At 35.7% G+C, this 15,128-nt stretch overlaps 1 protein-coding gene and 1 long non-coding RNA gene across 10 annotated transcripts in view; one reads left to right on the top strand and one right to left on the bottom strand.

Moving 5' to 3' along the window:
• The window catches only part of LOC106992600 (uncharacterized), a 103,986-nt gene that overhangs the window by 49,220 nt on the left and 39,638 nt on the right, over positions 1–15,128 (bottom strand). Inside the window, exon 2 of the long non-coding RNA XR_013401873.1 lies at positions 8,969–9,090. This is a non-coding gene — a long non-coding RNA (uncharacterized LOC106992600). The remainder of the gene's footprint in view (positions 1–8,968; positions 9,091–15,128) is intronic.
• Positions 1–15,128, top strand: part of SLC38A11 (solute carrier family 38 member 11) — a 56,777-nt gene that overhangs the window by 34,224 nt on the left and 7,425 nt on the right. For 6 of the 9 annotated variants that reach the window (XM_001098784.5, XM_015110266.3, XM_028830782.2 and 3 more), the window contains 4 exons: positions 5,364–5,434; positions 6,075–6,236; positions 9,655–9,767; positions 12,633–12,764. In XM_001098784.5, coding sequence (XP_001098784.1) covers positions 5,364–5,434; positions 6,075–6,236; positions 9,655–9,767; positions 12,633–12,764 — 478 coding nt within the window. The remainder of the gene's footprint in view (positions 1–5,363; positions 5,435–6,074; positions 6,237–9,654; positions 9,768–12,632; positions 12,765–15,128) is intronic. The other 3 variants (XM_077956598.1, XM_028830781.2, XM_015110267.3) reach the window with 2 other exon arrangements.

The following is a 15,128-nucleotide window of genomic DNA, read 5'->3' as shown; positions in this document are numbered from 1 at the left end:
CTGATTTTATAAAGTCAAAGATTACAAATGACTTTTAATGAAATAGAGTAGCCTCCTACCAAAACCTGTTTTATTTCAACCCTTTAAGCCTTATCTCTTGGCATTCATATCTCTATTTCTAAGTAATGTGATTCTAAGTGCCTTTTTTGGTGTCTCACTGTTATCTTCTCTTACAGTAGATGAAGATTTAGCTCTCTCAAGCTATCCTTCCTCTTCTTACATACATGGAGAATACCACAACTTTTAAAATTAAGTTTAGGTTTCTCTTCTTGTACACTTTTCCCTTTGTTTTCTCTACAATTACCACTTGATTTCGGTTTTGTGTTTATCTGGATATTCAGTTTAGCTTTTAAATTTGGTCATTTTTGTTACTTCTTTTCCAGATGCCAAAACATATAATCTATTAATTTTATTATTTTTCCTGAAAACCTCCATCCCAGAGCCTTCTGTTCTGCCCTCCATTCTAGGCAGATTGCTTTCTCACTTTGCTCCCCCACGATCCTCCTAGGACTTCCTTTTACCTCCTTTTTGTGTTATATACCCTCTATCCATGATCCCAGCTCTTCCATTTTCTTTCCTTTCTCCTTTTGTTGGAGCATTCTCGGTCGCTTTCTGGTATCTCTGAGTCCTCCACATCCAGGGGTTTTGTAAAGTGAATCACCTCTTTCTCATCATGAGCTCCCTCTACACGGCTGCAACATCTTCTGCTCTCAATAGTCACCACAGAACTATGCAGTTTCCTTTTCACAGAGTGTCTTCTCCTCGGATATCTCTTCTTCCACTATCCTTTCCCTCATGAATTTATTCCTCTTTTAAATTTCTTTAGTAGCATTTTAGTGGGGTCTCAGAAAAGAGAAAAGATAAACTTATGTGGCCCATCTACACATGTTTAATTGGGTGTCCAAGTTTAACTTTTGATTATTAATTTGCATGGGGGTTTAATTAAAATTCAAACATTTTATTTAAAATATATTTTCTGCCTTAGGGAAGTTCCATCTTCCCTTCCTTCCTTCCTTCCTTCCTTCCTTCTTTCCTTCCTTCCTTCCTTCCTTTCTTTCTTTTTAGACGGAGTCTCGCTCTGTCACCCAGGCTGGAGTGGAGTGCAGTGGGGCACAGTCTCTGCTTACTGCAACCTCCACCTCCCAGGTTCAAGCGATTTTCCTGCCTCAGTCTCCTGAGTAGCTGGGATTACAGGTACACACCACCACGCCCAGCTAATTTTTGTGTTTTTAGTAGAGACGGGATTTCACCATGTTGGTCAGGCTGATCTCAAACTCCTGACCTTGTGACCCACCTCCCTCGGTCTCCCAAAGTGCTGGGATTATGGATGTGAGCCACCACACCTGGCCTAGGGAAGTTATTTCATTTGGGCAGGGGGCATTTGCTAGGCTGTAAATAGGATACCTTGCAAGGTTATATCTTGGAACATATACCCTATAGATAAGAGGGGAGTACTGTGTATACACTGTATAGTATTTCTTGATCACAGCCCTCTGTATTCACAGCTTCTGCATGTGCAGACACAACCAACTGTGGACAAAATATTGGAAAAAAATTAAAAATAACAATATGACAATAACAATGATACAAATTTTAAAATACAGTATGACAGCTATTTACCTAGAATTTACACTGTATTGGATATTGTAAGCAATCTAGAGATAATTTAAATTATATGGAAGGATGTACTTAGGTTATATGCAAGTATTAAACCATTTTATATCAGGGACTTGAGCATCTATGGCTTTTGATATCCATTGGAGGGTCCTGGAAACAATCCCTCCCACGTACCAAGGGACAACTGTGTATGCATGACCAAGTCATCTTCCAGCTTTTAGCTTACCTGTATATTTTTAAATGTGTATATAAATAATTTTATCATATGGATGTTTTATATTTACCTTCCATTGATTTTATTATCTTTAACTTTATTATGATTTTTAATATTATGGGTTTTTTTGAGTTTTAAATTTCTTTCCCTCCTTCAATATTTTATTTATTTTATTTTATTTATTTTGAGGCAGGGTCTTACTCTATTGACCAAGCTAGACTGCAGTGGGGTGATCATGGCTCACTGCAGCCTCAACCTTCCAAGCTCAAGTGATTCTCCCATCACAGCTTCTCAAGTAGTTGGGTGTATAGGCACACACCATCATGCCTGGCTAATGTTTTAATTTTTTGTAGAGCCTGGATCTCCCTGTGTTGCCCAGGCCAGTCTTGAACTCAAAGCAATCCTTCTGCCTCGGCCTCCCAAAGTGCAGGGATTTCAGGCGTGAACCATCATGCCCAGCCTCAATATTGTATTTTATTCTTTGATTTATTTTTTTCTGTATTTTATTATATTTGAATTTAAAAATTAATTGGGATAAATTGATGTTTATATGATATTGAGTCTTCCCATTTGTATGTATGGATATGGTGTATTTCTCCATTTATTTGTGTCTTTAAATAAAAGTTTAACATGACATTAACATCATGCACATCTTTTAAAGCATTTAGTGTTTTTGTTGTCACTGACACTTAAAAAAACATTTTATTTGGTTGTTGTTAGTGTACATCCACCCACTTGATGTTTTGTGTGTATTGAACTTGTATCCAGTAACCTTGCTGAATATGCTTATTTTCCATATGCATAATTATATTGTGCACAAATAATTTACACAATCTTTTCAATGATTACACATCACTTATTTTATTGAATTAGCTAGGAATATCAATAATATATTCCAAATGCAGTGATATTGAACATCCTATCTGATTTCATTCCTTAAGTAGAATATTTTGAACTTTTCACTTTTGAGTATGTCATTTGCTGTAGGATTTGGTGGACATTCCTTATCCAGTAAAGGAAGTTCTATTTTATTATTAGTTTCCTCAGCATGTTTTTCAAAATAAATACTGAGTTGTATGCTTTTCTATATATTTTGAAATGGTCATAAGCTTCTTTCCTTCATTAATCTGTTAATGTGGTAAATTACACTAATATCTATTAATATAACAGCTATTAATAAATATTGATTATAATAATCTTTTGTTATTAAACTCCCCTTGCATTTATTGAAAAAAATTCATAGACATAATTCCTTATCTTATAAATTGCTTGATGGCATTTGGAAACATTTTATTTCATATTTCAACATTTACAGTTTAAAGTCAAAAGGTCTATAACTTTATGTTTTCATCCAGGTTGAGTTTCAAAGTTTCAGCAATCTCATAAAATATACCCAAGAACTTTCTTCTCTCTCTTTTTTTTTTCCTGTACAACTGGTTGTATCTGGAACTCAATCGTAGGCTATTTTATAAATGATTGGAAAGCCATACTCAATATCTGTTTCCTTCTCTTTCCCTAGATTTAGACATATGCATTTTCCTATCTGTAACATCTTTTTTGGCACTTTCCATCTTATAAAATCATCATCATTATGATGAACAGAGAAAATCCAAAATTATCTCTAGGTATTGTTTCACACTCCGGGAATATACCCAAGGAACCATATGGACCTAAGGAAAAAATTTAAATGGAAGAGAAAAAATGAAAACTAAACTTCTACATTTTATTACTAATATAAGATTTAAAAAGTAGGACACCACCACAATCTGTACTGGGGTTGGGGAGTAAGAGGGAATATTTTCCAAGTGCAAAAACCATAAGAGGGAAAGCATACCATTTAAAACATATTGTAAAGTTAGAGAATCCTCAAGTTTCTACAACTGTTAGAGCTGCCTGATCTAAATCATTTTCTAAGGATCATGTACAAAATATGTATTTTTTTTCACATTAACTTTGGAATTTAACAGGTTATGCTACTTTTAATGTCGACTGCATTTAGAGTAGTGGAGGCAGCAGGTGGCAGTAGTTCCCACTCCCAAAACTGGGACTTGGAGCAAGTCTTATAACAATCCGTGGCCTACCCTTACAGGCCAGCCTTTCTGTAAAGTTTCTTTGTGTCTGTAACTGCTTGTTTCATACATGGGAAAAAAGATAACATAATGCATAAATCCCACAAGGTGTGGATAACAAACACGATTTTTTTGTGTGTACCTTCTTTACACAGAGAATGAATAAACAAACTTATGAAATAGATGGGTCTTCATCTTTAGAATGAATTCCTGTTTTTTATTGAAAACACCCAGTGCCTTTTCATGCTTCCTAGGAATCTCCCTGTTCCATTCTTCATGCATTGTTCTGAGTCTCACTCGAGCCTTCCCTTCCCAAGGAAGTTGACCATACTTTTAGACTTTTTGCTACCTTTATTAATAATGCTGGATAATAATATTAATACTAATGACTGTTTATTGAACACGTGCTATGTGATAAACTCTCTTCCAGAAGTTTTACATATTTTATCTCATTTAATCTACATAGTGACTTAATGAGTTAGATACTACAATTATCCTCAATTTATAGATGTTGAAATTGAAGCACAGAGAAGTCACGTAACTTGCCTAAAATCACACAGCTAATAAGTGGAAGGAGGCCAGAAGAACAATTTAGGCTAATGACCTTAGAGCCTCTGCTGTTCATCATTACTCAGGGTGTGTGAGCCAGGTACACCTATCACTGCCAATATCAAATATTTTAATTCCACTAGGATGTAGCCTGTTTCAAGCTGTTTAAAGTGCATATATTTCCAAAATACCCTTGAGAAATATATCTACAGGTGGGAATTTGAGGCCACTGTCAGATGGTACAGCCTGGAAAAAATATGGCAATGAATAAACCAAGAAGATAAATCTCAGCTTCTTCACTCATTATTTGTGGAAGCTTGGCAAATTATATCACCATCCAGAGCTTGATTTTCTTCATGTGTTAAATGGTGATAATAATTCTTAAGTGTTATTGTGAAAATTAAATGAGATAACACAGTAGAGTTTCTAGAAGATAGTACATCCTCAATTAGCATTAGTTCATGTTTACCTCCCTCAATAAATTTTAGTGCCAACTAAATTTTTCTTGGATAGCTGAAAAAAATAAGAGCAGAATGAACAGCAGTAACTGGGCATTATTAATTTTTGTATCTCCCTCAAAAAGTAGCTTCACTGGTGGGTGTATAATCAGTGCTTTCTGTTAAATTGATGAGCAAATAAACAAATTCACAAGATTACAGAGTCTGGATATTTTACATATGTAAAAATAGAATCCGTCCAAGTATTTGAGATACATTTTAGAGGACTGGGGTTAAGAGATAACACTCATGCTCCTGGGAAATGTATTCATGGTGACACAAGATTAATGGGAGCCCCTTATTAATTTCTGGCTTAAAGACACTCAGTTTATATTTGTGATACTATTTCTTGTTATCTGATATACTGATGCTTGAATTTATTTAATAATTTATCAAGTTAACTGATTTTTCTTCTAGACCAAAAACAGAAGATGCTTGGGTATTTGCAAAGCCCAATGCCATTCAAGCGGTCGGGGTTATGTCTTTTGGTGAGTATTTGGTTTCAAAGGCCCTTTCTCAATGTGGAGTTCTCTGTTCCATGAAAAAAGTGCTATGTTTCATATTTATGTCTGGATAGCAGATGTCCTAAGTTTTAGACTTCCTATTAGCAGCATATGATCTAGTTTGTGCCAATATAAAATTAGGCTCAAACTTTTCTCACTCATCACTAAAATTTGCTTCAATTTGAAGAAATCTATTTCTCATGCAGAAAACTCATTACAGTCATCTTGTTTCTTAACTTGGAAAGCTAGCAAGTGTTATGGACTTCTTCAAACCCTTTATTATGTCCCAAATGGCAAAGGAAGCCACAGAATGAAAATGATGGTATTTAGATTTTCCTTAAGATGGGAAGGGTCATTAGGAAAAGGAAAATGGGAGAGAAGGTTGGACTGGCCTGGTTTATATCAAGAGTGACGTGAAAAGACCATATAAGCCTGATGTGAATGGTCTCATTTCTAGAACTATTAGAAAAATTATTTGCTGACATATTAATAAATTTGTATATTTAAACTGCAGTTCATTGGCATCTAAAGTAGTACATGTCTCTGAATTTCAGAACTAAAAAAGAAAACCCTGGTGCTTGCTTTAATAATGCTTTTTTGTGTGTGTGTGTTTTTTGTATTGCAGCATTTATTTGCCACCATAACTCCTTCTTAGTTTACAGTTCTTTAGAAGAACCCACAGTAGCTAAGTGGTCCCGCCTTATCCATATGTCCATCGTGATTTCTGTATTTATCTGTATATTCTTTGCTACATGTGGATACTTGACATTTACTGGCTTCACCCAAGGTAAAGTGAGAGATTCAGTTATAGTGTTATAGTGTTGATGTGCGTTGGTACCAGAATACCCAATGTTCTACTCCCTATTGTACAAGTATGCCCAGTGTTCTATTTCCAAGATTACTCTCTTCCACCCATTCTCTCTATCCTCCTGCCCCCTGCTGTCTATTTCCTAATTTTTACCTTTTTAAACTGCTCAATTTAGTTCTGTAGCCCATACTCTCTCCTTCTACACACTGTCACTTCCCAGGACATGACTTTTGGCTTTCCTCCACTGCAGCTTGATTTTCAAAGGTACCAGTGGCCTCCCAATCTTCAAACAACCTCGATTTGGATTCTCCTGAATCTCTCTGAATCACTTACCAATACTGAACTTCCTTTCTTTGCTCAAATTTTCCTCCCTTAGAGGAAAGAGTATTACTATATTATCATTGTTATTCTTTCTCTCTGTTAATTTTTTTCTCTTTTCTTTTTCTGTACCCTCTCTAATCTCCCACTCCACTCCATCCCACACCACCCAGATAAAGGTCTCAAGCGTATTGTTTGCTCTTCTCTCAAACAGTTTTCCAGATATTTTCATTGTTTTAACTGTAACCCAGACCTTCATATTGTTTGCTCTTCTCTCAAACAATTTTCCAGATATTTTCATTGTTTTGACTCTAACCCAGAGCTTTCTCTTTGTCTCCAACCTGCTGCCTGTAGGACATTTCTACTCAGTTGTTCTGTATTTGTTTTAATCACAAAACATTATGTTTCCCTTAAAACCAGACCTTTTCTTCCTCCCTCCAAAGATACTTCTCTCTTTTTTTGCATTCACCCAGGCCCAACAACTGAGCAGTCCTCTCTTCTACTTCCCTTGACCCTTACATTCAAACATCAATGTAGTGTAATATTCAGGACAGTCCAGCAATAGACTGCGATTCACGTATTTCACAGCTCTTGCAGGTCTATTATCTCATTGACCTTCAAATAACCCTTTGAAGGGAAGTGGAATAACTAGTTCTACCCCCTGATTAAAACACAAAGAGATGAAGTAACTCGCTCATGCTGGCTGGTGACAAACCAGAAAACAAGTCTTCTGACTCTCAGGTTCAATTTTCTTTCCATCCCCTTTCTGCCTCCCCTATTTTGGTCAACTGTGACCCTCTGAAAGTTGTGCCTTTGCCTCAGCTCCCATTAGCTTAGTTTTCTGAAAACTTGGGTGCTGTTGGAAGGATGGCAGCCTTATTCTGAACAGAGGTTACAGATCACTATGATTTTAGGCAAATATTTCTCAGGAAATGAAGGAAGATGACTTCAAAAAATAATGTTTAGCAAAATTCAAATGCAGTCAAAAATATAATACATGCGTGTGCCACTAGAGTGCGGTAACAAAGTGACCTTGAAAGTTCTGATAAGAATTGTGTTTCAAAGCATTGCCATGTGTCACTATTGCTACATAGTTTGCCAATGCAAATGGCCTGTGGGCTCTGGTCTGTACAGGACCTTCATTTTAAAATGCCTTTTCTGTAAGACATAAACCTTTTTTGTTAGTTATATCTTCCTGGAGCTTTTATCAGTGGTAATTGCTCAGATATAATTAAATCTCTATAAAACAAAGCTGACAGATGTTTGATGTCATTTTCCCCCTAGCTGTAATTCTTTAAAATATACTTAGATTCAAGCTGCAATAAGCTGACATTGTTTCTCCAGGCCACCTCTCCTTGGGTAAATCTAGTCTAATTGGTGTATACTGCATTCTTCTTTTCTAACCTCTTTCAGTAGATAAATTTCAGCTTGTGAGGCAGTGGGAACTCAAGATTCTCCGACATTTCTATTGGAAAGACGGTAGGGCTTATTTTTTTTTAGTGGAGGTTAGTGAACGGGGAACTTCAGTCTTTTTTTCTTAGAGTACTGGAATCTTTTCAGTCAACCTTGAAGCAGGTTTCTGCCACCTTTGTGTTTTAATCCCCTCCTGCCCAAAAGGGATGTTCTAAAGTAATGTAGATTTGTTCTAGTTGATGGGGGGAGGGGAGAGAGCCACTTCAAGTAAATCTTGGGAAGAGGCAAATTATTTAGGATATTCAGCTTTGTAATGAAAAAAAAAAAAAACAGTTCAGAGGTATAGTTTTTCTTCTTTTTAAATGGTGTAGTATTGAGTGACTTTGACCTAATTTTCAATTAAGTTTAATTTTAAAAAGGTAACCACAAGTTTAACATCTAAGCGTGTTATATTCAGAAAATAAGCAAGCCTAAATACTCTGTTTCGGCATTAGTCATTGTTTTATTTATTTATTTATTTTTTATTTCTTCCATGGACTACTGTACAGTTGTAGGTAATTGTTTTTTGATGACATGACATCTGCGCCCTACTTAGATCCCTGTATTTCTTCATAGGCAGCTGAGAAATATAGTGTCTAAATAAGAATTGTTTCAAGGTCTATTTAGTCCATCATCTAGTCTGGAACTTATTAAATTTAATGTTCTTTCTGGGACATAGCCATATTTTCACAGTTTTGAATCACTGCATTTACACTTGGGCTCATGAGATGCCATGAAAGGCAACATATGTTTGGAATTTCTTGCTGTGGCCCCAAGGTTGCAATGAAACCCTATAGCATGATACACAGGAAATTCAGCTCCCCAGATGTACTGGTCTACTCTTCCTTTCAGGATTGTTCTTGATCTAAGAATAGCATTTCAGAATGAAATTTGTTTATTTTAACAGACATTTTTAAAAAATAATGAAGTCACTTACTCACCAGAAACAAAGACCAGAAACCAGTTTACAAAGCCAGTGCCCAAGAATTTAGGGAGTTGATTCTGATGTAAGAAGACAATGGATAAAGTATTTTTCAGAAGTCAGTACAAATTTGCAGCAAATCTACCAAAAGCAAATAATAAGAGAAAAACTATCAGTGATGGATTTATCTTCACATGGAGCATGTACTGGTTCAAATCAGTGAAAAACTACATAGTTATTGGATTCAAAAACTTGTATTTAGACCTGGTCATCTATTCTCTTAATTAAATGAAATGAAGTTTATGGAGATTCACTTACAAGTCATGTGTTGCTTAATGACAGGGAAACATTCTGAGAAATGCATTGTTAGGTGATTTCCTCATTGTGCAAACATCATACAGTATACTTACGTAAACCTAGATGGTAGCACCTATTACACATCTAGGCTATATGGTATAGCTTATTGTTCCTAGGTTATAAACTTGTACAGCATGTTTCTGTACTGAATTATGTAGGCAACTGTAACAGAATGGAAAGTATTTGTGTATCTAAACATGGAAAAAATACAGTAAACATACAGCATTGTAATCATATATGTGGGCCATTACGTGATGCATGACTGTAATATCTAATATTTCATTTATTAGATAGTTATCTCAAACATTTAGTATCTAGTAAATGAACTTATTTTACATTATTATCTAGGAGACTTATTTGAAAATTACTGCAGAAATGATGACCTGGTAACATTTGGAAGATTTTGTTATGGTGTCACTGTCATTTTGACATACCCTATGGAATGCTTTGTGACGAGAGAGGTAAGCACAGTTCCTTCCCAACGCTTTACCCAGGTGATCTCTCTGCCACATTTAATTTAGGAAGATTTATAAATAATACAGTTTGGCAAATTCCCAAGGGCACGACAAATGGTATAATTCATAAAATTTTCTTTTTTGACTATAAAATGTAGTCATTTATGTAGTTTAAAGATGAATTGATATTCAGATGTTTACAAGACAATTTTTCAAAAGTTGGGTTTGAAAATTAGGTTTGGTGGATTTGGCTTATATTACCATGAGCACAAATATTTATACAACTGCATTCCAAAGTGACTGCCAACCTTTAGCAATAGCCAAACTAAAGTTGTTGCTTTTAAGGCATTCTTACAAAGAAATTAAGTACCAATGTTTAAAACATGTTTTACAAAACTGTCTTTTTGATTAGATGTTTTATCAGTCAACGTGTATTAAAGGCACTGTAGAATCTACAGATTCTAACTGGTTTTGTTATTTTTTAAAAACTAAAATATCTTATATTCCATGGAGAACCAAAGTTCAACTGAAACTTTTAGTTTTACAGATATATTTTTTTTATGTATTTATACATGTAGATGTATATATTTACAACTATACATAACATAAAATAATAATATAAATAATAACATAAATATATAGGATATTATTTACATATACATATATTGTCAAAGTCAGCTCTAAATTGTGTTATATATTCCACTTGGATTTGTAGAGAAATATTTTCTGAAAGAGAATTCATTATTTGGTGTAAATTAGATAACATGGCTGTCAGGAATCCCTTATGCTGTCAGCTGAAAATCCACTCTACCAGTGAGCAGTAAAACGTGATCTGGCTTCACAGTGGATCTTTCAGGGACCACACTGAAAAGGGCTCAGATCTAGGATCTGTTCCTAGAGGCTGTTTACACAGTGCACCATGTGAAAGGGTCTAATGAGAGACGTGAAATGTCTACAGAGCTTTAAATACACTAAGTAATCAGCAGGCTTCTTGAGGCAAGCCAGGGCTTACTTTAAGTCAGTCCCAGTGATAAGGAACTGACTGCACAGGGAAGCAGAAGAGGGAAATGTTCAGCACTGTGTATGTCCTTTACAACTAGTACTTCTCTCCCTCACACATGTACAACTCACAGGCCAGTTCTCTACCTTGACTATAAAGGAGAAATAGACTGAACTAATTTTTTTTTTTAAATTTAAGAGCCTTTTGAAACTTTACTAGCTATTGTTAGTTTCAGGAAATGGTATTATTTTAGCTTCTGCCCAGTATGTAGGTTCAAATTTGATCTCTAGATCAACAAGTAAGAACAGATGGTGCATTCTCACATGGTTGCTGGTAAACTCCCTACAGACGGGCTGAGTCACTTCACCTGCACAACTTCTGTCTTTAGTACTTGAAACTTGAGTTTCCTTTCCAGCTGCAGTGGCAGGAAGACAGAACTGAATCAAGATCTCTGCCACAGTAGCAAAGACTCAGCAGACGAATGGTGTCTATAACTTTCCCTTCTCTTGCTCTTTATTCTACATGCATACACACGTACACACACAAATGTATGACTGACAAAAATATAATCAAACTGTTTCAATTCATAAAAGCACTAAAAAGGCTGTCTACCCTTAATAAATATCTCTTACTAGCTGCCTCACTAAGGGATTTTTTCACTCTCACAAGGATATCATAGAGGCATCTGTAAGAACGGATCTTAAATAAGATACTATTTGGAGAGACATTACAACTTATGTTATTAATATCACCATTAAGTTATTAACAAAGTCATGGTGGTATGTGACACGTGGGAGATGTTGCATATCCAGGCAGCACTGCTTAGAGAGATGGCTTCTTTATGATACCTCAGTATCTGAACTTCTGTCATTTCCAACTCTTGTCTCACTGTTCTTTTGCACAGGGTCACTACTTATTCAGACTATCTTCTCTTTATCCTCCATAGGTATTGTTCCTGTTCTTACTTCTTTGCTCTTTTTCATGCTCTTGTCTCAGCCTGTAATTCTGCTCCAAATCCTGTGCATGTTTCAAGCCCTACCTCAAGCCAAGGTAGGTCAAGCATATTTCAGGGATGCTGTAAAGGAGATTACTCTAAGGAGACCGCTCTAGATACCTAAAGCTCCTTCTAGTCCTAAATCCTCTTTGATCTTTTTTGTCCTGTTATAAATTGATCTCTACTTGCTTTTTTAAGTTTGGTTGTATGCCTCCAAGAATTAATTCCTGAGAATAGGAATCATTTGCCTGACATTTTATCTTTGCAAACCATATCACAGTATGGGACACATTAAGTCGGTAATGTTTTATTGCTTTCCTGATCTGAGTAGTCATGAAAAATGGTGATGAACTCTTTCCCATTTTTGTTGAGGAAAGGCAAGATAAAATAGACTTAAATTGTAACAAATAGGAATTAGTTTATACAGAATTAATTTCCTGTTAGTAAAGGATATTACACATCCAGTATTAATAAGGGAAATGTGACAGCTATTTCTTAGAAGCCCTGCAAATAATCTAAATAGCATGTTTAGTTTGTTTAAGTAGTAACCTGTTGGACTCAAGAAAGAAGGATAAGATAACTTTCCAAAGTCTCTCTTATACTTGAAAGATACATGTATTGAAACATCGGTATGCCACACTATAGGTCTGTAATGTAATCCACTGACTGATAGTTCAACAAAGAGTACTTGTTATTGATATGTGTGTCTATATGTAAGTACTTTGGAAAAGATAGAACATTCCTAGTGACTTGAGATTTGATTAATAGCCTTGTTGGTGGTATTTTATACATTCCTAAAGACCATTGTGAAATACTCCCTCTACAAATCCTGCATGCCTTTAAAAGTCCCTCTCAAAATAATCTGTTTATTTGGCAGGTAATTGCCAATGTGTTTTTTGGTGGGAATCTTTCGTCGGTTTTCCACATTGTTGTAACAGTGATGGTCATCACTGTAGCCACGCTTGTGTCATTGCTGATTGATTGCCTTGGGATAGTTTTAGAACTCAATGTGAGTACATTCTAAGATTTACCCCTTCACTCTAAAATTCTCTGTAAAAGATAATGATTACATTTAACATAAGATTTATTTTCCTTAACAAAAGTATCACTTTTGAAGTGGTATGAAAATATGTCTATAATAGTAAATATTTTCAATGATGATTCTGTGCACTTTATGGAACTATATAGTTTTAAAGCAGTGGTTGTTTAGAGACCTATGAGGTTGTCACAACTGGGTAGGCAGTGCTATTGGCTTCGAGTGGGCAGAGGACAGGGATATACATCCCACAATGTGCAGGCCTCTTACAGCAAAGAATTATCTGATCCAAAATGTCAATAGTGCTGAGATTGAGAAACCCTGGTTTAGAGTTTATCTTTTATATATCTCATTTACTACAACACATAAATGTTACTAAAAATAGCTATAAATTAAGGGACTATGGACTTTGCTGAAAAATAATATATCTAGTGAAATTTATGAAAAATATGAAAGGATTCAAGTTATATCCATTCACTTGCTATGACACAATTTCTTTTTATTTACATATTTTTCTCTCTCCAGACCTTTCTTTTATAGTCTGCACTGCCATCATCCAAATAGAAGTCCTCATAATATCACAGTTGAATTAATCCCAGCTCTGTTTCAACTATCATATATTTAAGTTCTGCTTTCAGTTTACCGGCATTTTCCTACTAGAGCAAGTATAAATTCTGTTGCTTCTACAATCTTGTCTTCTATGTAAAACTATTTCCCATTTACTTCCCAAAAATCTATGCTCAGCTCTAGTCAGTCTTATTTTTTGGCCTGTGAATAAGCCATATTAATTCTTTCCATTATTCTTTGTCTTATCTGCTTTTTATTTCCTATAACAATTATTTTTCTTTCATTTCTGTCTACATTTTACAAAGACTTTAAGATCCAGTGCAACTTCTAATTCCTTTATTCACTGATCAAGTATTTATTAATTACTATGTGCCACACAATAGAATATAAGGATGAATGTGATAAGAAAGGATCTATGCATTCTCACAAATAAACATAAAAGTTCAAATGCAATATAGGTGATGAAGACAGAGGAGGCTGGGAATGGTGGCTCACACTGTAATCTGAGCATTTTTGGAGGCCAAGGTGGATGGATTGCTTGAGCCCAGGAGTTGGAGATCAGCCTGGGCAACATAGTGAAACCCCGTCTCTACAAAAAATTAGCTGTGTTTGGTGGCACGTGCCTGTAGTCTCAGCTACTCGAGAGGCTGAGGTGAGAGGATTGCTTGAGCCCAGGAGGTAGAGGTTTCAGTGGGCTGCAATGGCACCACTGCACTTCAGCCTGGGCAACAGAGTGAGACCCTGTCTCAAAAAAAAAAAGAAAAAAGAAAAAGAAGAAGACAGAGGGAAGTGAATGGATTCCCAAAACACATTTTTGAGAAAAGATTGGCACAATTTGGTGACACAGATTCCATTGGGAAGACGGGAGCAGAATGACATCTTGGTTTTATTTTGTGGAACTAGAATAATTATACCATTTGCTAAGATAGGAATGGAAGTTGTTCTACCACTACAAAGTGGCTAATCTTCTCAATCCTTACAGAATTTCTCATCGGAATCACCCACCGGTTAGCATTTATTGGTCATGCACCACAGGGAGGGCAAACCCGTACAGATGGGATCCCAAGTCATCATTTACTCATTTCATTGAGAATTGAGGCATAGGTGAAGGTGTTAGTGTCAATGCCCAAGTTACTATATCATCCAGATACCATTTTAATTTGAAATTCCATACAAAGGCATGAGGGAATTCATTCAGGGACCCTACTGGGGACTTTCTTGTAAATGGAAAGTGAGGAGTAAGCAGTTTCCAAAACCTCAGGAGACTGGTAATTATCTATTCTACCAACAGTGGAAGGAAAGCTCATAGGAAAGTAAGCAAGTGTCAAAGGTAACTTTTACCTTCTGCCCAATTTTGCACAGGCCAAAGACTAGATCTTTAGATATTTTTAAAACCTGATTATATAGACATACATTAAAAATTAGAGTGCCAAATTGTTATGACCTGATAGCCCAAGACAATTACACTAGTTTTAAAGCACTTTGTAAGAATTAATAAACTCTAGGATCTTCATTCTCAGACCACCTGAGAATAAGTGTTTTCCACATCAGTACGTCTTTTGGTGTGCATAAGAATGTATTCACATCTTTACTCAACTCTTTTTTGTGTGGATACTTACCATGTCTAATAGAGCCAAATCAAGCGTCATGTCTGTTAGTAACTAATACATGCTGGATCATGCAACACTTTAGAAATAACTTAAAGCATGCTGTGCTCCACTTCATAATAATAATGTGGACAGGGCGCAGTGGCTCATGCCTGTAATCCTA

Source organism: Macaca mulatta, chromosome 12 (genome assembly GCF_049350105.2).
Source record: "Macaca mulatta isolate MMU2019108-1 chromosome 12, T2T-MMU8v2.0, whole genome shotgun sequence".
Taxonomy (NCBI): Eukaryota; Metazoa; Chordata; class Mammalia; order Primates; family Cercopithecidae; genus Macaca; species Macaca mulatta.
Note: the sequence above shows the minus strand (reverse complement) of the source record. Positions and strands in the feature narration are given on the sequence as shown.